General features: G+C 48.1%; 1 protein-coding gene across 1 annotated transcript in view; it reads left to right on the forward strand.

The window, feature by feature from the left end:
* The first annotated feature begins 22,982 nt into the window (after window positions 1-22,982).
* ATRN (attractin) overlaps window positions 22,983-25,146 on the forward strand; it is a 170,460-nt gene continuing 168,296 nt past the window's right edge. The window contains exon 1 of the mRNA XM_033159586.1: window positions 22,983-23,077. Coding sequence (XP_033015477.1) covers window positions 22,983-23,077 — 95 coding nt within the window. The remainder of the gene's footprint in view (window positions 23,078-25,146) is intronic.

Raw genomic sequence — 25,146 nt, forward strand, 5'->3', positions numbered from 1 at the left:
CACAACGGGCACAGCCGGGGAGCCCAGGGTGCGGAACGCTCTTCCCGCACCCCAACCGGAGCCCCGCTATGCGGCTGCAGGGCTCCTGACCCCCGGGATGAACTGGGTGCTTCGCAGCCGAAGCAACCCACGACCACCCATAATGGCGTCAGCCGCCGGAAGCCGAGAAACTACTTTATTTGCCCTGTTTGAGCTAATGCGCCAACCAAAACACAGCTATCGTTCAAAATTTGCCCATCTCTGAATTTTGCAATGGAGTTCTCAAGCCCATTATGTACAAATAATTATAATTCTTTCATAAATAATTTCATTATTTATACCCTACCCACCTGGCTCGGCCTCCCCATTCACTCTGGCCGTTTTACTACATATATAAAAACATAGCAAAACATCAAACATTAAAAACTTCCCGATACAGGGCTGCCTTCAGATGTCTTCTAAAAGTTATGGAGTTCCTTATCTCCTTCACATCTGGAGGGAGGGTGTTCCACAGGGAGGGCGCCACTACCGAGAAGGCCCTGAAAATTTAATGTTTTAGGAGAAAGTGAAAACTAACATACAAAATGTGCTTAGTTGGGAGAGGTTGCTTACAAAAATGTGTGCATGGGTCAAAACTGCACACCAATATGTGTATATTGTGAGAAATTTTCAATCAGATGCCGGTGAAGTGTGGAGGATGAAATGTAGGGTGGAAATGTGGAGATTCGGCTTAACTATGGTCTCTGTGTGAGGAAGTCCTTTTCTTTTGTTTGTCTCCGACTCTTCCAGCATAAAAGCACCCTGCACAACAAATCCGCTTTTGGAAAGAATTGAACTTTTGGTGGTTTGGAGAGCGAGAGAGAAATGCACTGAAAGGTGTGGAAGGATTGCTGGGGAGATATATACCATATTTTTCGCTCCATAGGGCGCACCAGACCATAGGGCGCACCTCGTTTTTAGAGGAGGAAACAAGAAAAGAAAATGTTTCTCTGGTTTTCCTCCTCTAAAAGCCCTGTTTTTTTGAGGATCAGCTAAAAGTTTTGCAGCTTTTTTTGCAAAGGGAAAAGCCCTGGTTTTTTAGGATCAGCTAAAAGTTTTGCAGTTTTTTTGCAAAGGGGGAAAAGCAAAGCTCCTTTTGCAAAGGGGGAAAAGCAAAGAGGAAAAGCCCCGTTTTTATGGGGTTCAACTCACATTTCTGCAGCTTCTAAAGGAAAGGGAGTTTCCAGACAGATAATCTAATCAGCCAGTCACATGTAGCTGGGGAAACAAACAACCTCCCTCTGCAGCACATTCAACAAAGGAGGGCAGGGCTGAAAGGGAGCCGGGGACTCTTATCTCTCTCCCGATCTCTTGCTGATCAGCTGCTGAGCGGGGTCCTTTCAACACCCCCTTTTCTCTTTGTAAAATAAAAGGCATGATCCTCTTTTGGCCCCTGGGCAATTCATCTCCAGGGACCACCATTCGCTCCATAAGACGCACAGATACTTCCCCTTACTTTTTAGGAGGAAAAAAGTGCGTCTTATGGAGCGAAAAATACAGTAAGTACCATGCAAGGAAATGAGGGTGGGTTCAGGACAAACGCTTACTGCTGTTTATTCGCTGCATAAACAAATCAGAACAAATGCTCAGTAAAGAGGGGATATAATTTACCCTGCCCATGAGTTCTATGCAAACAAATGAGGTTGAATGCTCAATAAACAGGTTGCGTGGAGGAGCCTAATAATAATAACAATAATAATTTATTATTTGTACCCCGCCCATCTGGCTGGGTCTCCCCAGCCACTCTAGGCGGCTTCCAACAAATATTAAAATACATTAAAATGTCACAGATTAAAAATTTCCCCAAACAGGGTTGCCTTCAGGTATTTTCTAAATGTCAGGTAGTTGTTTATCTCTCTGACCCCTGATGGGAGGGCGTTCCACAGGGCAGGCGCCACCACCAAGAAGGCCCTCTGCCTGGTTCCCTGTAGCTTTGCTTCTTGCAGTGAGGGAAGTGCCAGAAGGCCCTCGGCGCCGGATCTCAGTGTCCGGGCTGAAGGATGGGGGTAGAGATGCTCCTTCAGGTATACAGGACCGAGGCCTAGGAGAATTTAGCAGTACCTGGAATTAGAGGTGAAAATTAGATCTGCTTAGGTCTATTCAGTTTATATATTGCTTCCCACTACAAAAAGGTAAAGTTAAGGTAAAGGGACCCCTGACCGTTAGGTCCAGTCGCGGACGACTCTGGGGTTGTGACGCTCATCTCACTTTACAGGCCAAGGGAGCTGGCGTTTTTTTGCAGACAGCTTCCGCGTCATGTGGCCAGCATGACAAAGCCGCTTCCGGCGAAACCAGAGCAGCGCAAGGAAACGCCGTTTACCTTCCCGCTGGAGCGGTACCTATTTATCTACTTGCACTTCATGCTTTCGAACTGCTAGGTTGGCAGGACCAGGGACCAAGCAACGGGGGCTCACCCCGTCGCAGGGATTCGAACCACCAACCTTCTGATTGGCAAGCCCTAGACTCTGTGGTTTAACCCACAGCGCCACCTGCGTCCCCTACAAAAATGTAGCTGAAAGCTATTTTATAACCAGAGCAAAAATTGTTGTTCTTGTTGGAAAAATGCCCTGGGGGTGCCTGCAAGCCCCCGAAACTCTGAGCGTCCTCCGGTACGTGCAGCTGTGGAAAAGGCATCTCCCTTCTCTTCCAGTGTGCTTCTAGCGACATATACCAGCTGGTATATGCACACTGATCTTCTGGCATAACACAGCAAGAAGAGTGAGACATTGCAGAGCTAACCTACTATTTATTTACACACTTTGTTGTTCAGTCGTTCAGTCGTGTCCGACTCTTCGTGACCCCATGGACTAGAGCACGCCAGGCACGCCTATCCTTCAGTGCCTCTCGCAGTTTGGCCAAACTCATGTTAGTAGCTTCGAGAACACTGTCCAACCATCTCATCCTCTGTCGTCCCCTTCTCCTTGTGCCCTCCATCTTTCCCAACATCAGGGTCTTTTCTAGGGAGTCTTCTCTTCTCATGAGGTGGCCAAAGTACTGGAGCCTCAACTTCAGGATCTGAAGATTTACACACTATGTACAGACAAAAGCATAATGGCGTCCGTTCTCTCCAGCTCCGAGAGAAATAAATAAAAGCAAAAGTATAGTGTAATAGTACCCACAGCGGAAGAGATGACTGCCTTCCGTTCCCAGGCTCGTCCCAGACAGGCATGTGATTTATAACAATCCCATCAGCAGCATCGGAGGAGTGAAATCGCTAACATCCTAACAGTTCTGTCTCAAGAGACAACGGAGGAAGGTGCCTTTGCGGGTGAGGTCAAACAGCTGAATGGTTACAGGCAGCGCCTGCTGTGGCTGTAGAGGCTGATATAGGAGAGACATGTCTTGTTGCAGCCGGGGCAGGTGAAGGCGTCCGCTGCAGAATGACTGTGGCATTTCTTCTCTCTGCGCTCCTCGCAGCGGTCAGTTGTCCTCTGGTCATTGCTGTGGAAACAAGACCTGCCACTCCTTGGATATTTCTGTGCTGTTTGGCGTTGACTTCTTGTACCTTGGTAAGGATCAAAATAGGAGAATGCATCTCTAGAAAAATTGTGTGTCTTTCTTAGGAGAAAGAACCATGATTATAGTGTGCCTGCTATAATGGTAAAGCCCAGCAAATTTCCAAAATTGTGTGGCAATTCTTCTCTACCAGCTTTTCCTTAATTGCATGCCAGCTCACAAGGTGTATATCTTGGTCAATGTACAATGTACAATGTAAACCGGATTTCACCTAACAAACCCCACCAGTATAAACCAGTATTATTGCGATAATCAATAATACAATAATAAATCATAGGACCATCGAATTGTAGATTTGGAAGGGACCAGGAGGATCATCTAGTCCAACCCTGTGCAATGCTGGAATACTTTGCCCAACGTGGGGCTCCAAACCCTCAACCCTGGGATTAAGATTCTCATGCACTACTAACTGAGCTAGGCTAAATAAGAGCAAAAATATAATAATAAAAATTGTACGACTGCCATTAAGTCCTTCCCTGGTGGTGCTGCTGCTGCGAGAGGCTAGAGAGATACAAATTAAGGCTGCTATCCTATGCTCACTTACTTGGAAGGAAGCCCACTTGAACCCAGGGGAATGCACTTCCAAGTAAGCAGGGGCAGCACGAGACTGCAAGCTTTCTTCCAGCAATTTCTTCCGACTCCCTGCGTCAGCAGATCCAGTACGTATCAATACCCCCGCTGCTAAAGTGGTGCTGAGCTGAATCATGGCTTGTTAGATTTTTAGGCTCTTTTACAAAAGGATTTAGAGGAATCAATGGGCTCCTGCGCGGCGTTGGAGAGATGGAGGTCAATAAACAGCAGCAGAGACAAAGTGCCGTCCTTCTTCCCCCCAGGAACAAACAGGTGCTGGAACCGTCACAGGTATCAAGTTGTAATGGGGAGAAAGCGAGGTTTTAAAAGGGTTGTCAGTCATCGCCAGCCAGCGTTATTGACCGAGGGAGCCATTGCTTGGGAAGGAGGTGCTGGCCTAGCAGAATGCAAGAGTGCCCAGTCATCGTCTGTCTTGAAACGTGCAACCTCCCAGCTTCCCATTTCCCACAAAAAGATTCCTTCCAGTAGCACCTTAGAGACCAACTAAGTTTGTTCTTGCGGTATCTGAAGAAGTGTGCTCATACCAAGAACACACTTAGCTGGTCTCTAAGGTGCTACTGGAAGGATTTTTTTTTTTCTACAGTGGACGAACACGGCTACCTACCCGGAACCCACAAAAAGAAACGGCTCGTTTTAATACTTCTGGTCTCCGATGGCACCTTTGCCATTTCATTGTATGCCCCTTTGTTACACGCCCTGCTTTTCTCGGGCTCCCATCAGAGGCATCCAAGATGCCCCGGCTGGTCATTTGCTGAGGTTCCGAAAAAGCTGCTCTCCTGGGAAATCCCCCCCAAGGCTTTTGAGTGATGGAGTGCTAGCCTGGTCCTGTTGACCTCGCTGGTATTTTTAATTAGGCAATCTGTCTTTGACTTATTGGAACGCTTTCTAATTAAAGCTGGAAAGCAAGTCACCTGTGTGACCGAAACACAACTGGCAGCGGAGGAAATTCCAATGCAGCTGCAGTTTTTGTGGTCCAGGTGGATTCTGAACTGCAATATATTTCACTCCCTCAGTGTCAGGGAACAGGAGCCATACAGACTCACACAATCATAGAACTGCAAAGTTGGAAGGGAATCCCTGAGGGTCATCTCATCCAGCCCCCTGCCATTCAGGAATCTCAGCTGAGGAGTCCCTGGCAGGTGGCCATCCAACCTCTGCTTAAGCCTTCCCATTGTATTTTCGCTTGCAAGTCCTGTCTTATGGGTGTATTTGTGTATGAATAGGGTGAGCCTGTCACCTGGATTCAGGAACTAAAGTATTAACCATCACAAAAGAAGGGCCAGGCTGCCCAGGTAGAGCATTCAGTGGCCATTATCAGGTATCCTGGCAGACAGGATTTCAGCAGTAAACCGCCTCCTTTTGTGATGTATGTATGATGTTTTAGGGGGTGGTCTTGGGCAGGGCCGTCTCGCCATAGGGGCTGGGTGGCGCGGTGCACCAGGGCGCCAGGCCCCCCAGGGGTGCCCCCGCGAGCCCGCTGGCATACCAGGCGCCCCCTCCCCAACCTGCGCCTGCCCCCATGGGCGGGTGGGCGGGCGGGCGCTCGCGTGCCGGCGGGCAAGCTGCAAGCCGGCTGCCCTCCGGAGCCCCAGCTGGAGCGCTGGGAAGGGCGCGCAAAGCCCCGCGCCGCTCCAGCGCCACACCCCTCATCCCCCGCTTGCCCACCTCCCTCCCGCGCTGGCCACCCCTCGGGGGATGAGGGGTGTGGCGCTGGAGCGGCGCGGGGCTTTGCGCGCCCTTCCCAGCGCTCCAGCTGGGGCTCCAGAGGGCGGCCAGCTTGCAGTGCCACGCCCCTCATCTCCTGCTCGCCCACCCCCCTCCCGAGGGGTGGCCAGCGCGGGAGGGAGGTGGGCGGAGAGGCGGCCCACCGGGGGCGCCGAGGGATCATCGCACCAGGGCGGCCGATCCCCTTAAGACGGCCCTGGTCTTGGGCTACAGGGTGGGCAATTTCAAAAGTCTATATAAGGGCTTGCGCACCATTGTTCGGGGTTCTTTCCTCCCTCCTGCGTGTGGGGAGTGGGGACCCTGTTGCAACAGTTTATTTCCTTTAATAAAGATCAGGCTTACTAGCCGCTTTGCTTCTCAATATACCCTGGTTGGCCTCTGTTTTCTCCTACCGATAGGGAACCCACTTAAGGACTCTATACGGGCTCCGGAATACCCCATAAGGGAAAGGGAACAGTTTTTCTTATAGCATAGTAGGAACCAAATCATGAGTTTTCGGGTAGGAGTGTAGAATCATAGAACCCTAGAGTTGGAAGGGACCCCAAGGGTCATTTGGTGTAACCCTCCGCAATTCAGGAACCACAGCTAAAGCATCCATGACAGATGGCCATCCAACCCCCACTTGAAAACCTCCAAGGAAGGAGAGTCCGTCACCTTCCGATCCCTCTTCTTCAGGTATGTAACTGAGAACCTCACAGAGCCAGCCCTGCAAGCTCTTCCACCAGATGTGAGTTCCCTTCTAACCCAAGTATGTGGCTGTTCTTGGACTTGGAGGACTCCATTTCTGAAGATTATTGGAGAGGTATTAGGTAGTGGGTGGACATAGGAGACGACACAGTGATTCTCCAAGCAGCTCTCTTTATTCTCAGGCTGGAACAGAACTGGACTGAAGGGCTGAGCCAGCCTGCTTATATAGTACTCAGTAACATGCAACAGTAACAACTCTCTCCAGCTACCCAATCCGTGAATGGCATTCTCAGTCCTTCATTTGCATGTGGACCTGAGTGAGAACCGCAGTCACGGTGGGCAGAGTGAAACTATATACACAACACCCCTAGTGGCCTAGGGTGAGAACTTCAATACATAACAAGAGGGCTGGACCACTTTCATGAATGCAGCCCCTTCCAGTGTGGGTGGGGCTAAGAATTGGGGTGCTGCAGCAGCACAGGACGCAGTCTGTTTGTTTGCTGAAGCAACACCAGACTTCTGTATCCTCTGTTGGTCTTTTTGGTAAAAGTTAAAGAATAAAAACTATAGCATAATAAAATGAGAATTCCCTGGAAGTCTAGATCCAGGTTTGGGGGTAAGTACTCTTTGTTGCTAAGAGCCCCAGCAGACATTTAAAATCACAAAACATGCAGCAAAGTAAAGCATGGAAATATGGGCTGTTAGTCCTTTTAAAACGTCTCCTTCTAAATTGCTTCCAGAATTCCCCACTTCCCTTAGCATAGAAAGAGGCCACATGTTTTGTAAGTTAAGACTAGTTTACTTGCAATCCCTTCGGTCATATTCATGACCTTTTCTATACAGCAGCAAGAAGAGAGAGGCAGTATAACTTGGGTTCCAAAATGGTAAATGTTTCTAAATTATTTGTATAGAAACACAAAGATGGCTTGCTGAAGCCATGTGGTCTCAGCTTGGAGCATTCAACTGCCTACAACACAATGCCCGATTCCAGTGGGTGGAGAGTGGGGAAGGGACCCTGAGTTCACTGATCTCCAGGCACTGGCAAGATCTTCTCAATAGTTTATACCTATGTACAGCTTGTCTGTTTATTACCTCCATGTCTACATGTAGGCGCTGGATTGGAAGTGTGTGTGCAGTTGTTGCAGAACTAGTGTTTCCAGAAACAAAGTGACTAGAGGTAACAGAAAACAGTGCCTTCTTAATAACCTGTACTGATTCCAAGTATGCTCCCGTGCCTTCTTAATAACCTGTACTGATTCCAGGTATGCTCACCTGGGTGGTGCCAGCTCTGTTATCTTTTGGGTACCAGGCAAAGTCCACCATGTTATCTTGGGCTCTTAGAGGTCTTTAATCGCCCTTTATCTGCTCACTATTGTACGTTATCATTCTGTGTCTGCTGATTTACTGTAATTTTATTGTTTGGAATTGAATTTATCGCTGTGTTTTTATTACTGAGGGCAATTAGCAGAGAGAGGCAGGGAAGAGATGTTATAAAGAAATGTTTTGCATCGGGTATCGGGGCCAAAGGGCACTAGGAATGTGCCAGGGCTTGGAATGTACCAGCCTCAAATAGGAAGCTCTTGATAGCTCTCCCTGCCCAAGGGGTCTGGTGGCCACTCCAGGAACAGTAGATATTTGGTTGCCTAGACCAGCCTTTGCCAGCCTTATAGCTCTTTGGACACCTTGGACAAAGACAAAGACAGAGCATGTCTTTTGGCAACCAAAACAATCAAGAGGATGCAGTGATTCCACCATGATTACTGTTCTCTGTAATTCTATAACAGCTTGGTACGGTACAGCCTCCAAGAGAGACAAGAAAAGGCTCCAACGAGCTGTAAGAATTGCAGAAAGGGTAATTGGTGTTAGCTTGCCTTCAATAGAGACAATTTATGCTACCCGAGTTAGGAAGAGAGCAGAGAGAATTGTAGCAGATCCTTTACATCCCGGTCATCATCTGCTTGATTTACTTCCATCTGGACGTCGCTACAGGACTTCATATACAAAATCGGCCAGGCACAAGAATAGTTTTCCCCCTTGTGCCATTAAATTGTTAAATTCGTAGTTGTATAGCTTAAGGGGAGGTAAAATATGGGTGGGGTTTCTTTGCTTCTTTGTATTGTGAGAGGAACAGTGTCTGTATGTTTACATTGCAATGTAGCCGAAACAAATTCCAAGTATGTTGGAAAATGTACTTGGCCAATAATAAATTATTCCTATTCCTATTCCTATGATGAAAGATTCTGGCATTTGGGGATTTTAGTTTAGAGAAAAGGGCGACATGATATAAGTTTATAAAATTATGCATGGCACAGGGGAAATGGATAGAGGAACTTTTTTCTCCCTCTCTCATAGGATTAGAACATATCCAAGGAAGCTGAACGTTGGAAGATTCAGGACAGGTAAAAGAAAGTCATAGAATTGTAGAATTGGAAAGAATCATAGGGATAATCTGGTCCATGCATTTCCAGACTTTTTTGCCCAACGTGCGGCGCAAACCCACAGCCTTGAGATTAAGGCTCATGCTGTACCGACTAAGCAACCTTCACGCCTCCCACAGTTAAACTATGGAACTCCCTCCCGGAGAAGGCAGTGGTGGCTACCAACCCAGACACTCTTTAAAAGAGGATTGTACAAATTCATGGAGGGTACTGCTACCAATGGTTGGAGGCAGCAATGCTTCTGAATAGCACTTGCTGGAAACGACTGGAGGGGAGACTCTCTCTTGTGCTTGAATCCTGCTTGTGGGCTCCCCACAGGCATCTGCTCAACCATTGTGAGAAGAGGATGCAGGACTAGATGGGCCATTGGCCTGATCCAGAAGGCTCTCGTGTCCTTATGACTACATCTGTGTATAAGCTCATTCCAAATATCAGTATATTTATTCCAGCCAAATCTGCGTCTATAAGCAATCCATTCATGGGGGTTGCGAGTGTTCAATCCACTGGTTTAAAGGGGACCAAATTTTTGTTCTTCCAGTTCACCTCAGTACATAACATTCACCAATACCAGTCTTTTGGCCATAGTTATTGTGCATAGTACTGTATATTCTGGTGTATAAGACTACTTTTTAATCCAGGAAAATCTCCTCAAACGTCGGGGGTCGTCTTATATGCCAGGTGGAGAATCTGCGGTTGAGTATATCTCAAACTCTATATTTTAACTGGAAAAGTTGGGGGTCGTCTAATACGCCCAGTTGTCTTATATGCCAGAAAATACGGTATCCATTTTCATTGCCCAGTTTTCAACTTCCATATGATAGGTATATAATTCAAAAGAAGATTTTCTTCTGAACATGTTAAGTTCTTCCTTACAGTCAGACTGGTGCAGTTCAACACTTTATCCCAAAACATTGCAGGAATGGGGGTGGCGTCCGTCTGGATGATGCCTTGAGCCCCTTCAAATTCTTGGAATCCTGTGCTCAGTGAGGGTTGGAATTTAACAATGGAGGTTGCTGACTAGTGAGACAAGTTTATTAAGACCATGACCTTCTCTGGCCACTTCAGTGTCTTCATCAGCATCCCAAAAGAATGAGCTAACTTGCAAGAACTGCAGCTAAGTGAAGGTGACCTCCAGGCTAATGGGCGGGCCTTTCCTCCAACCCACTCACCTAGCTGCCAGGTAGGAGAACAATGACCAATGCATGAGCAGAGCTGGAAACAGGCTGGAAGCTGGAGACACAGAGACTTGCTTGCTCTGTGCTGGATCCACGGCCATCTTTAGCATATGCACCGCCAGGGTGCAAAGATCCGTCCAGCACCCCCAAATTTAGTTTAGCCCCCAAATTAACTTTATTATGCTTATGTCAGACCACCACACTTACGACTTAACTCTTGTTTATGAAAGAAGGGAGGAAAAAGAAACAAACTTTTTATTTGCTCATTTATTATAACACACTTATACTTAAGTAGACGGCATGCTCTGTGGCGGCTGCTAAGAGGAGGATGTCGTGAGAAACCCAAAGATGCTGCTGCTTCCCCCTCCTTCCCGCCTCCCACCATCTCCCGTGTTCGCAGCCAGCCAGGCAGCCGGGCCTCGCGCTCTCCTCCGCAGCCATGTCAAGTTGTTTGATATGGCTATAACCACCATTCCGGCACCAAGCGGAGCGTCACGTGATGTGCCCGGCGATGTCTGCTTGGCGGGGAGTGGGGGTGGTGATAGGCGGCGGCAGCAGCAACCCTGCAGCACCTGTGCGTGCTTCCCTGTGCCGCCCCTTCAGGTGCACCAAAGGCCGCCTTGTCCTCCGTGCTCTCTCTCAGATAGTTAAAGGCTTAGGTGGCTTCAGCAGCGGGCGCCTGGCGCCGTCCAGAATTCGGTGCCCAGGTGCCCTGCGCCCCTTGCACCCCGGGTAAAAGACGGTTGGAGATTCATTCCCTGTGTGCAGTCATGGGATTGTTGTCTGTCACATGACGGTGTGTGTTTTGGATTCCACAGGAATGGGATCTGACATAGACAGGATGTTTTGTCTTACTGTGTTCCCTGAAGTGGGACTATTGTCCTTTGTTCTTTCTGTTTGCTGCCTGATGATAGAGAGAGAGGGAGCCATGTTTCAGAGCTCTGTGTATGTTTATATGTAAATCAAGTACATGTGAAAAGGATCTAGGAGTCTTGGTAGACCATAAACTGACATGAGTCAACAGTGTGATGCAGCAGCTAAAAAAGCCAATGCAATTCTGGGCTGCATCAATAGGAGTATAGCATCTAGATCAAGGGAAGTAATAGTACCACTGTATTCTGCTCTGGTCAGACCTCACCTGGAATACTGTGTCCAGTTCTAGGCACCACAGTTCAAGAATGATACTGACAAGCTGGAACGTGTCCAGAGGAGGGCATCCAAAATGGTCAAAGGCCTGGAAACGATGCCTTATGAGGAACGGCTTAGGGAGCTGGGTATGTTTAGCCTGGAGAAGAGAAGGTTAAGGGGTGATATGATAGCCATGTTCAAATATATCAAAGGATGTCATATAGAGGAGGGTGAAAGGTTGTTTTCTGCTGCTCCAGAGAAGGGGACACAGGGCAATGGATTCAAACTACAAGAAAGAAGATTCCACCTAAACATTAGGAAGAACTTCCTGACAGTAAGAGCTGTTTGACAGTGGAATTTACTGCCAAGGAGTGTGGTGGAGTCTCCTTCTTGGAGGTCTTTAAGCGGAGGATTGATAGCCATCTGTCAGGAATGCTTTGATGGTGTTTCCTGCTTGGCAGGGGGTTGGACTGGATGGCCCTTGTGGTCTCTTCCAACTCTAGGATTCTATGATTCTATGATTCTAAGTAGATTGGCCTAAATGCTGAGTTGCTGAGGTCTGCTATGCAACTGTGCCCACTCTGCGGGATAAGTAAGTGCACTGATGTTTCTTGGCATCAGTCGCTGTGATTGTTCGGGCTGAGGAATGCTTATGAAGCTCCCCGAACGATCGCCCAGGAGGGAGGGAACATGCAAGTCGGGCATGTCTCTCTGCCAGGGTCCTACTCGTGTGTAGGACAATCCTGATAAAGATGGCCTCGGCTGGATCCAAAGCTGTGACTAATAGAGAAGCAAGATCTCTTGGGATGTTAATGCCCTCCAGTTTATGCTCGGGTCGTAGATATGTGTAAATAAAACCCTATATCCTAAACATACCACAGTCTCTGCTGACCTTCATTCCAAAACGAACCCTGAATATGTGCCCTGAATTATTTTATTGCTTGGAGATTTGGGTGGTGCGTGGCAACGACCTTCCTGATGCTAGCTGGGTTCCTGCGGAGCTGCAGAAAGGAAGCTTTTCCTTGGACTTTGCAATGTGGACTGGAAAGAGCTCCTTGAAATGACTTTTTGAGGTTGCTCTTGCAGGAGCTGGGATAGACTGGCTGGCCTCATCACACACGGTTGGGGCTTTTGTTGTCCTTCTCAACCCATCCTGCCTTTCGACTTGTGCAAAACCATCTCAGTGAGAAAAGTCACGCCAATTAATTGCTTGCAGAACGCAAGAGGAACAGAAAACGCCCCGGGGCAGGTGGATGGATAAATGCACGGCTGGTATTCATAAAGATTTTAATAATTCAGTACCGGCAGATGTATATATATAAAAAACCTTCCGCTCTGCTTCCCCAACCAGTTTTCAAGGACGTCTGAAAAATGTGACAGTTCCAAGCCAAGATGAAGAATCACCTGCTTTTACTTTGGGGGTGGGTGGGGTGGGACACATATCATGCTGATACAAGGTTTTCGGCAGGGGGGGTATGTGGGAGGAGGAATTAATAAGAAAGGGACAAGAGAAGAAAACACTTAAAAGGAACATTACAGCAAAAGAAACATGCAAGAATGAGAGCCATGGAAATCCAAGTACATTTAACATTTGTAAATTGCCACATGAGGAAGAAGAAGAAGAGAAGAGCTTGGATTTGATACCCCGCTTTATCACTACCCGAAGGAGTCTCAAAGCGGCCAACATTCTCCTTTCCCTTCCTCCCCTACAACAAACACTCTGTGAGGTGAGTGGGGCTGAGAGACTTCAGAGAAGTGTGACTGGCCCAAGGTCACCCAGCAGCTGCATGTGGAGGAGCGGAGACGCGAACCAGGTTCACCAGATTACAAGTCTACTGCTCTTAACCACCACACCACATGGAATCACAGAGGGGGGATGTACTCAAGTGAGTAGTTCTTTGCAAGTCAACCTCTGGCTTCATCCAGAGCATTTGTTAGGACAGAAATGCCTCAAGTGGCTAGATCCAGACCCCCAAGAGCAGGGGTCAGCAAACTTTTTCATCAGGGTGCCGGTCCACTGTCCTTCAGACCTTGTGGACAGCCGGACTAGATTTTGAAAAGTAATAATGAACGAATTCCTTTGCCCCACAAATAACCCAGAGATGCATTTGAAATAAAAGCACACATTCTACTCATGTAAAAACATGCTGATTCCTGGATCGTCCGTGGGCCAGATTTAGAAGGCGATTGGGCTGCATCCGGCCCCCGGGCCTTAGGTTGCCTACCCCTGCTTGAAATCAACTCTCTTCTCACAGTTTCCACACCTTTTAACCATTACTCTGGAATGTTTTCTATAAATGCTTAGTGTCATCTATGACCAGAAAAACTCTGGTTCAGTTTTTCTGGTCATAGATGACACTAAGCATTTATAGAAAGCACTCAAAGCACCTCCTTAACGTTGCTTTGCAATCTTTGTAATTACCCTGCAAGATGAGGTGAGCATTAGCCCCGTGTTGTTTAAGAGAGGGAGGATGAGAGCTAAGGTCACCAGACAAGTTCATGGGAGGGGCGAGATCTGAACCAGAACATTTCCTGGTCTTCTGCACAAACAGCCCAGGCGTCAGCACTTACTTTCATCAGGTATTTTGAATGTCACATGCGCTCATTCCCAAGTCATTTTAAAATCATACTAGAAACCCCAAAGATGCATTCTCCAACTTTTTCTCTCTCTTCTGTAAATCTCTGGCAACCTACAGCTTGGGTGGATTTTCTGGGCCTGAGGGCCACATTCACCCTTGGCCAGCCAAATGCCAGTGTTGGGTGTAACCATCCACCCTCCTGCAGGCACACCTGCGAAACATACACACCTACAGGCACAAAGCAGCCCTCCTCAACTGTTCTGAAGGAAGGGGGTTATCAGATTTATCCCTCACTCATAGCACCACAAAATGTCTCCAGCATTGCCTTTCAGATCCCAAGAGAACAGAGATCTCTGGCCGGCCGACTGGCTTTCTGGTAGCTACCTGGGCTGAGCTGTTTCTGTGCACCCATCAGGCTATGGCCATTTATTTATTTAGCGAGATATGCCTAGGATTTTTGCAAAGTCGTGAAAGGGCGGGTTCATTGCTCCAAAGGGCTTTTTGAGCCTAATCGATTGGATGGCAGCAGCGGGCGGACCTGGGCATCTCAAACTGTGGCGGTGCCCGGTGGTCCCCCTGCCACTCATGTTCCATTCTGCATCAGCTCAGCTGGTACAGCATGAGACTCTGAATCTCAGGGTCGTGGGTTTGAGCCCCATGTCGGGCAAAAGATTCCTGCATCGCAGGGGCTCGGACTAGAGGACCCTCAGTGGTCCCTTCCGACTCTACAAGGCTGAGATTCCGTGATCATCGTTGTGGCGCCTCTGGGCTTCGCGCCCAGTGCGGCCGACCTGATCGCGCTACCCTAAATCCATCTCTGATGGTGAGACTTTTGGAGAGCAGATGCAGCCGATGGAAAGGATGGGAAAGAGAGGGAGAATTAGGAGACAGAACGTCTCAAAGTGCCGGGGACTGGACTGAAGGGGAATGGTGGAGACCGCCCTCCCTCCTCCTGAACCTTCCCAAGAAGAGGAGGACAGTGTAGATTTACAATGGTGGTTTGCAGAAGGACATGACTCTGAGACAGAAGAAGGACAGAGCTGGGAGATAATGGAAGGAGAGGAGGGGGAAGCAGCAGAGCCAGAACAGCTGGCTGACACGTTATTAGAAAGCATTCCTGGCCCCCCTTCTCCTAGAACCAGGAGGGCTGTGAAAATGGAAGAGCAGAGAGCGAACAGACAAAGGGCCTTACGCAGCCACCGTATAAGGCAGGGGTCCCAAACTAAGGCCCACGGGCCGGATACGACCTGAATGAGCCAATTATCCGGCCCGCGACGACCCCTGCCGCCCGCCGTCACGGCTCTTACCGGTGCGGCGCGGCATGGCTGCCAATCTCCGGGTTGGCGGAGTGCTGGAAATAGCTTGTGCACATGCGCAAGTGTCATTTCCAGTGCACTTCCAGGTCGGAGGAGGCGCATGCGCACAAGCTCTTTCCGGTACTCCACCGACCCAGAAGTGCGCCGGAAATTATGCTTGCGCATGTGCACAAGCTGTTCCCATGCTCCGCCGACCTGGAAGTGCGCTGGAAATAGTGTGTGCACATGTATATGGGCTCACGCTCCCCCACCCTCTGGCCCAAGGCTGGGTAAGTTTTCCGACCCCTGATATAAGGGTAGAGGTGTTGACGACTGAGAGTAAAGGGGGGAGGAGAATACTTGAAGCAACGCCATTACTACAATGTAGAGGCACTTTTCAAAGCCTCCCTCTGTGAATATTGAATAAAGGACTTGGTAAGAACTCTTCTTGTTATCTATTCCTTGGTTGCCCACCGTGGAGGGATCGGGTTCCCTGAAGCCTGACACAAAGTAAATGGCACTTTGCGCGCGCGCGCACAAACACACACACACAGAGATCCCTGCACTCAAGGCGTTTACAATCTGAATGCTGATAGTGGAAGAGATGGGGCGTGAGTTAAGTGCTGAGAGTGCCCATATGATTTGCTAAAATGAAGCAAGCAATAGTTCAGGCATGTCCAACAGGTAGATCGTGATCTACCGGTAGATCACTGGACGTCTGCGGTAGATCACTGGTAGATCACTGGCCCCCCAAAGAAGCTGAAAAATTGTGGCTCCCCTAAAAAAGCTCAACATTTTACCTCCTCCCTGAAAAAACTCAACAACTTTGACCCGAACCCCCCCCCCAAAATGGGCCTTCCTCCTTCCTAAAAAAAGCTCAACCCCCAAAAGGGGGTAGATCACTACCAGTTTTTAACTCTGTAGGTAGTTTGCAGTTTCTTGGGAGTTGGCCACCCTTTCAATAGTTCATGACTGTTGAAGCATGCATGGATCTTGAGTTCAAAACCACGAAAGCTTTTGAGGCCATGTCCCTCACAGCCACTTATTCCAGCAGGGTTTCATTGATGTCCGTAGGTCAGCCACAAATAGTTCCTCACAGATTGGTGAGCGAATTTGTTGTGTGTCCCCCCACCTCAGTATACCCACCTGTAATCACTCTGTCCCGCCCATCCCTCACTGTGTCCTACCCAGTGCTTTTTTTTTTTTAATCCAGTTAAGCCTGCTTGCCAAAACTGAGGTCAGCTTGTTTGCTGTGGTGTGGATTTCAACTTAGCAAGAATGAAGAACAGCCCCGAGTCACCCAATGCCAGTGGAAAAAGCACAGCTAAGCTCCCACTACCACTAACACCATAATTTCAGGAGGCAGTGACTCAGTAGCTGATGCCCAGGACATTCCTAACTGCCCCTCTTATCTTTATTTAGTTCTTAACATTTGCCTGTAAAAAACCGAATGCCCTCAAAGCGGTTTACAAAAAAAGGTTAGACAATAAAGTCCCCCGTCCTCAGTTTTGTACTCCCTGCTCCCAACTGGATCCCTACTAATTTCTTCCACTCCCTGGAAAAGACCCTGATGTTGGGAAAGATGGAGGGCACAATGAGGGGACGGCAGAGGACAAGATGGCTGGACAGTGTTCTCGAAGCGACCAACATGAGTCTGACCAAACTGCGGGAGGCAGTGGAAGACAGGAGTGCCTGGCGTGCTCTGGTCCGTGGGGTCACGAAGAGTCGGACATGACTAAACAACAACAACAAATCACATTTCACACCTAGTTTGGCTCAAGGGTGACTCGTATCCATGCAATCTGTTCAGCCCCTCTCATGCAGCTTCGATGAAGTGTGGTCCTTGCCTGAATCTCCCACACGAGAAATGGTTTTGGTTCTTCTCTGCCCTTCGCATATCCTGCTTTTCTTCAAACCAAATTCTCCTCCCCACTTCCCGGCTTTCTGACCAATGCTGCACGAAGCCTCTATAAAGTGGAAACTGTTCTGACCCTGGCAAAAACCGCTTCTAAAATCAAAGAAGCATATTCGTTTAGCAAAGAAGAATCCAAACACAGGCTCTATTCTGAGCTAATGCTCTCTCTCCTCTGCCCGGCTTGGTGTTCTTCTAGGGATAAGGGAGAGGTCTTTCCCAGCCTTTCAACCCAAAATCCTATTGATCTGGAAATACTGGAGCTCTGGGCATGTAAAGCAGGTGCTTGGCCAATTTGCTGCGGCCTCTGTTCCTCCTATAAGCCTGCAAGCGGAATTGTCTCCTGGGAATTCTTCTTTCTGTTGGCACCATCAAAGACAATGTCTACACATGCCGTTGCACTTTGCTTGAACTCAAAAGGCCTTGTCTGATTTTCAGGCATGACCTACAAGCACAGAGGGGTGGTGCATCATGTGAAATGTATAAGAGCTTGCCACGGAAACAGGGGCCGGGGACCTTAGAAGCATAGATTTTTTCCACTTGCAGACAGAGAGACAATATCTGATCATTGACTTGAGCTGTGCGAGGCATCGGTGGCAGATTCTCGATCAGGGCTTGTTTGTTTGTCGAATTAAAAAGGTGTTACCTGTGAGCCAGAAAAGAAAAGATTGTGTCTCATTTGGGAGCAAAAAGAGTTCAGTTGCTGTGGTATTTCAGGAAAGCAGTGTCCTCCATTCATTCAATTCTGCTCCTTGGTTTCCCACAGGATGCTGGACTAGACGGGCCCTGATCTACCAGGCTCTTCTTATGCTCTGGCCACAGAGTTGGTCCTTTAAGTTGTCCACAACAGGCGGAGCCTAGGAGAGGGTGTCTGTGTCCAGGGAGCAGAGGCTTAAAAAGGCTGTGTTTACCTTTGTTCACTGGATTAGGTGATTTGGGTCATGCAGATTTGTCTGTGGGGGCCTGCTCTTCAGGACAAAATCTCTGGGGCTCAGTGCTGGGGATTTCATGGGAGTTTGTGAATGATACGAGGGACAGCTGTACATCCCTGCATTGCAGGGGGTTGGACTAGATGACCCTCAGCGTCCTTTCCACCTCTACAATGCTATGATTCTAAGTTCCGGTAGGTAGCCGTGTTGATCTGAAGCAGTCAAAATAAATAAAAATAAACAAAAAATTGTCCAGCAGCACCTTAAAAAAAAAAAAGCCAAAGGACCCCTGACAGTTAAGTCCAGTCGCAGACGACTCTGGGGATGCGGCGCTCATCTCGCTTTACTGGCTGAGGGAGCCGACGTTTGTCTGCAGACAGTTTTTCCGAGTCATGTGGCCAGCATGACTAAGCTGCTTCTGGAGAACCAGAGCAGCACATGGAAATGCCGTTTACCTTCCCACCAGAGCGGTACCTATTTATCTACTTGCACTTTGACGTGCTTTCGAACTGTTAGGTTGGCAGAAGCTGGGACCGAAAAACGGGAGCTCACCCCGTTGCGGGGATTCGAACCGCCGACCTTCTGATCGGCAAGCCCTAGGGCTCAGTGGTTTAGACCACAGCGCCACCCACGTCCCTAGCACCTTAGGGACCAATTAAGTGTGATCACACTCTGGCCAGCAGGTGGCAGTAATAGGGCCTTTCTTAACCATTAAATCCCACCTTTACTGGAGAAAGCTGCTCACCTGGAGCTATCCGTGGTTCTGAAACTTCTGACCTGCCTTGCCCTGTGGGCTCCGGCACCCAACCAAGACTGAACATACCTGTCCTCTCCTGTCCCAGAATGCAGGAATAAATTCAGGCCAACTCCGCGTTACAAAAATGTCTGCCAACGTGACATGAATGATGGCAAAACGTCAACCCTGCTGTGTGGGAATCATTTGAAGACAACCGCAGTGCTTGGGGACAGACTGTCAGGGTGTGCATCCACAACAGTGACCAGAGGAGGAATGGCCGCTGGGAGAAGCGCAGAGAGGAGAAAAGCCCTGGTGAATCTGCATCAGCACAACCGGACGACATCATCTGCCCCAGTTGCAGCAAAACACGTCTCTCCCGCATTGGTTTCTATGGCCACAGCATAAACCGTAATCTTCCAACAGCTTGACTTCACCCTCAAAGGCACACTCTTCCATTGTCTCCTGAGACAGATGGATTTTCATTCCCTTCCTTTCAGAGAATTACTGTTCCATATATATATCCTGTATGTATTTATTGCATTTTTTAAAAAAAACAACAACAAACAAAACACAGCATACAAACAAAACACAAAAATTTCACAGCCCATCACATTGCTATTTTCCATTGTGTGGGGACTTCCCTCGGTCCCCCTCTCTGAGCTGCATTGTCCAATTATCTCCTATAGCAGGTTCCTCTGCTCAAATCTTAAATTTTAATAAAAAGAAAACCAGTCAATTCTGTCCAAAAATTAAATCATATTACCGAAAACCTCAGAGAATTACAGTTCCCAGGATAACTGGTTTTAATAGCTGGTGCAGAGAAAACCCTTGGTCACTGCCCATCTGGTTCCCATAAGTGAGAGACTGCACCCTCTCCTGGCATAGCGGAGGCCCAAGATATCACCAACATTTAATTACATATTTCCCCCCCCTCTTCTTTTTGGTCTTAAGCTAGAAGAGATGCTGCAGAAGGCAGACAAATATGCAAAACCCAAAGCCAGTTTCCTCTAAGCTTGGGCAGACTTGTGTTATTTACAGAATTATCTCAACCAAGGTCAATCTTCAGAATTAATTAGGGGGGGAAACAAAAACTTTTAATCAGCCTCCAAGCAAAGATATCTATCTAAATACAAGAAACTCCTTCTCCTTCTTTAATCCTGTTTAATCCTTCTGTCTATTTGCAGGAGGTGTCAGATACAGAAAAATTGTATGGTGAGCCTGCCTGTTGGATTTCGTGCTTGATTACACTGCAAGGTGACCGAGAAGGTCTTGTGTTGGCAGGCAGGAGTAATGGAATCAGAAGCTTGCCTTCTCCCTTCAGGAAATACTCTTTAGGGGGGATCCATGTGCAGCTCCTGCCTTAGACATTAAAAACGTCCCTGAGAACTTGCAGGAATGGAAACAAACGTTCAGTTTTCAAAAACGGTTCTTGCTGCCACTGCTTATTCTCCATTCACAACATTTGCGAATGAACCATTTCGGGCCAGAAGCGATCAGGTGCAGGGCGTACCTTGCCCAAAATGACCTTGTGAGCTAAATAGGGATGCCTGGTGGGGCTAAAGAGGTCTGCGGTCCAGAGGTTTCCCACTGTGGCTAAAAGCCATTCCCAGCATTACATCTGTGGAAGAAGAATGCAGGTGTGTCTATCTGTCTTCCTATATACATAGAAATGTAGACTGTTGTCACCCTCTGCAACTGCAGCGTAATGAATGGCAGGCTCCGACAAGCTGTTAATGGAGGGAGGGGAGACGCTGCAAGGATTTAGCAAACTGCTGCAGGGAACATCTGCGCCCTCTGTGAAACACCTGCAGTGAGGTTTAATGGGGGTGGGGGGAGGTGCCTCCTTCCCCTTTAAAAGGGGGGTAGGTCTTGGGCTGGGGGGGTAGGGTGGGGGTGAACTGTGGGGGGGACAGGGTGGGGAAAGATTTGGGGGATAGGTGAGGGTATGGTTGGGATGTAAAGGGGAAGGAGGTTGGGCCACACACAAACACACACGTTATAAGAATTTTAAGGTCACATATAAAAAATTAAATGTTCATAACTGTATATATAAACCACATGTCTGAAACCCCACAGATTAGGTCCTGAACAAATTGACCTCAAATATTTCTCTGCAAGGTCAAAGTGGGAAACCTCCCCATTCTCTCTTTCCTCACAAATCCTGTCTTAAGGCACATTCTAGATGTGAAAAGGGTGTGAGCCTGTGACCTAGATTCAGGAATTAAGTAGTTATAATGGACCTTGCTCTGGTCCATGGGGTCATGAAGAGTTGGACACAACTAAACAACAACAAAAGAGTGGCCAAAACCCAGATAATGCAATCAGGTAACTTGCCTGAATTATGGTGCTGGAGGAGACTCTTGAGAGTCCCATGGACTGCAAGAAGATCAAACCTATCCATTCTGAAGGAAATCAGCCCTGAGTGCTCACTGGAAGGACAGATCCTGAAGCTGAGGCTCCAAGACTTTGGCCACCTCATGAGAAGAGAAGACTCCCTGGAAAAGACCCTGATGCTGGGAAAGATTGAGGGCACAAGGAGAAGGGGACGACAGAGGATGAGATGGTTGGACAGTGTTCTCAAAGCTACCAACATGAGTCTGACCAAACTGCGGGAGGCAGTGGAAGACAGGAGTGCCTGGCGTGCTCTGGTCCATGGGGTCACGAAGAGTCGGACACGACTGAACGACTGAACACAACAACAACAACTTGCCACACATGAGATAAACAACGCACTCAGATTTCTGTTGTAGACTGCCTTTTCTGTGATGTAGGTATGATGTTTCTGAGTGTGGTCTTGGACTCCAGGGTGGGCAATTTAAAAATGTCTATATAAGGGCCTGCGCACATGGCTCTGGGTCCTGCCTCTCTCCTGCGTGTGGGGAAGCACCCTGTTGCAACAGCTTTAATAAAGATCAGACTTACTAGCTGCCTTGCTTCTCAATATTCTGGTTGGCCTCTGTTATTTTCTGCTACCGATAGAGAACCTAAAAAGAGGGCTCTATATGGGCTCTTGGGTACCCCATAAAGGAAAAAGAGCAGTCTTTATTATTTATATCACACACACAGGTGCCTGCCACTGTCTAGACTGGTCTGACCTGGTAATTCATGTCAACAGGACCAGTGACACCAGTGCAACCATTTCCAAGTGTTCTGGGCCTACGTAAAGGAGGCAACCACCATCACCCAACTGTTCTAATATAAACTACCAGTTAGTTTAATGAGGGTGAAAGAGGAGAGCGTAAAATATGGTCTGAAGCTCAACATCAAAAAAACTAAGATCATGGCCACTGGTCCCATCACCTCCTGGCAAATAGAAGGGGAAGAAATGGAGGCAGTGAGAGATTTTACTTCTTGGGTTCCATGATCACTGCAGATGGTGATAGCAGTCATGAAATTAAAAGACGCCTGCTTCTTGGGTGAAAAGCAATGACAAACCTAGACAGCATCTTAAAAAGCAGAGACATCACCTTGCCGACAAAGGTCCGTATAGTTAAAGCTATGGTTTTCCCAGTAGTGATGTACGGAAGTGAGAGCTGGACCATAAAGAAGGCTGGTCACCGAAGAATTGATGCTTTTGAATTATGGTTCTGGAGGAGACTCTTGAGAGTCCCATGGACTGCAAAAAGATCAAACCTATCCATTGTGAAGGAAATCAGCCCTGAGTGCTCACTGGAAGGACAGATCCTGAAGCTGAGGCTCCAAGACTTTGGCCATCTCTTGAGAAGAGAAGACTCCTTGGAAAAGGACCCTGATGTTGGGAAAGATGGAGGGCACAAGGAGAAGGGGACGACAGAGGACAAGATGGTTGGACAGTGTTATTGAAGTTACAGGTGGGTAGCCGTGTTGGTCTGCCATAGTCAAAATAAAATAAAATAAAAAAAAAATTCTTTCCAGTAGCACCTTAGAGACCAACTAAGTTTGTTCTAGGTATGAGCTTTCGTGTGCACGCACACTTCTTCAGATATTGTTATTGAAGCTACCAACATGAGTCTGACCAAACTGCGGGAGGCAGTGGAAGACAGGAGTGCCTGGCATGCTCTGGTCCATGAGGTCACGAAGAGTCGGACACGACTGACAACTAAACAACAACAAGTTGCCCATAATGGTGCCTGTATCTTGCCCCAACTCTCCCGCTGAACCTGTGCAGCCTTGTTAAAAGCTGTATAAAGCAGTGGGTGACACAAACTCAAGTCCCTGCGGCAACCCTTTGCTTATCATCAGTCTCTATAAATCAAATCAGAAACAGTTTAGCGATGGCGAGAAATGCATCGCTTGAGGTTGCTAGCTTCGAGACACAGCTCTCTGAGAGCCTGCTGGCTTCAAGCCACTGGCAGACAAGCGAGCCTGGGCAAGTCTTTAAGGATAAACAGCTTTTAATTCCCTCGGGGGATTTTGGTGTTTGTGTTTTGCAATGTGTGCAGACACACTGCAGCCTTCCCCCGAGGAGGCTGAGAACTGGACACAAAACAAAGCAAACAGGGTAGTTTTGTCCTTCAGAGAGCTTTTGATCTGGCAGAGCTAAAACAGGTGGGCCAAAATGCTGTCTCTTCCTTCACCCCAATTCATCCCCTGTGAGAATCTGGAGCAGGTGGCGATGGAGGATACTCTCAGAATTTGGAGGCAGGCAGTTTTTAAGAACTTTGGGAGGTGGTTGCCTTGCCTTAAAATACGAGGTGGCCATATAAATGAGAAGGACCCTGATTAACAGAGAGTGTAAAATTAGAATGAAATGTGTAGGAAAAAGTAGGGCTGTTGAGAGAAAAGCACAGATACTGTAGATATAAAACAAAGACAGGAAAAAAGAGGGAAGATTAACCACAAATACAGCCATTGCTAAAGTACTGTCTTCCTAGAGATCTACTTGATTACTCTTGTAGCTCAATCAGTAGAAGATGAGACTCTTAATTTCAGGGTTGTCGGTTCGAGCCCCTGCATTGAAGGGGGTTGGACTAGATGACCCTCGGGGTCCCCCCAACTCCATAATTCTGTGAGTCTTAGATTGTCTTCCTTGTAAATTACATTTGAAGGCAATAAGAAAATTCATGGAGGAGAGGGCTATCGATGGCTATCTTGTGCACAATGCATCTGAATACCAGTTTCTGGAAACCGCAGGCGGGAAGAGAGCTCTTTTATTCAGGCTCTGCGTTCAGGCTTCTTACAGGCATCTGGTTGGCCGCTGTGAGAACAGGATGCTGGACTAGAGGGGCCATTGGCCCAATCCAGCAGGATCTTCATAGCTTCTTGGGTATGTGCCCTGAAGGTCCTCGGGGGAAAGGCAGGATACAAATGGAACCATGAACTCGTGAATGCTAATGTGCTGTGTTGTGTGCATTTTGTGTTTCACACACTGCAGCTGGGTAAGTTTAACTTTGAACTTTCAATAGCATACAATGGGATAATTATGTTTCTTCTTCTTCTGGTGTATCTTTAACGGAACAAACAGCCTCTTTACTCTCAGATCCGTGCCGTTACACAGCAATGCATTGGGCAGAGTAGTTTTCAGCAACGGCAGAAGGGGAGCAGAGTCATGCATGCTACCCTGTGGGAAAACAGAGGTATGACGGGGGGGGGGGCTGTTTTCATGTGTAAACTCTCGGAGAGGGTGTGGTTTGGATTTCCCCCAGAGCCAAGTCAAAGTCCCTTCTGCACAAGAACATTTTTGTGGAGGCAAAGAGCACAGGCTGGTTTACATACGGCCATTTCCGGTTCTTTCTTCCTGGAAGTCTGCCAAATAAATTATTTTGGTTCCCTCCCCTCCCCCGTGTGGAGAAACTCTTGGCTCTGGGGTTTCCATCATTCACTTGATATTTTGCTGAACATCCTTGGGGGACACCTTGGAGAAAAAAGTGTGGAGCCAACTTCTCCTCCACCTCTTCTGGTTCTGGGAGACAAGAGGGGAGGAGAGCCTGTCGCAGGAGGAGGGGGAAACACCCATTCCTATTCACCAGCTTTATCCCGCTTGGCCTCCTCCTTCTCCTCCTTCACCTTCTGCCCTGATTCTGGACTTCTCTCTGCCACAGACTCTCCCGCTCACTAAGACCTGTTACCTTGTCAGCTTCCGACACCCCCTCTTCCCCGGCTTCTTCCTCTGACCACTTGTCATCATCCTACCAGTGCTCCCCAGGCTCTGAGCCTTCTTCCCCTTGGGGGTTCCCCAGCTGGTTCCTCCCACCATTTATCTGCATCCGAACAGCCCACGACACCAAGCATGTGCCTTCTTGGAACCCATCTCAAAGTGGCTTCCTGTTTTGCTTCCTCAGCTGGAACGAGCCACCCAGGAACTTCTGTTTCTCTTGATTTACTTGAGTGCCAGGACCCTTAATCCATCCTTCAGAGAAGCACTAGGTCCCTCTGAAATGTGTGACATGTGAGATTTCAGAAGAGTAGCAAAGCAGCTTCAACGTGCCACACACTCTC

The sequence above is a fragment of the Lacerta agilis genome, chromosome 9 (genome assembly GCF_009819535.1).
Source record: "Lacerta agilis isolate rLacAgi1 chromosome 9, rLacAgi1.pri, whole genome shotgun sequence".
Classification (NCBI taxonomy): Eukaryota; Metazoa; Chordata; class Lepidosauria; order Squamata; family Lacertidae; genus Lacerta; species Lacerta agilis.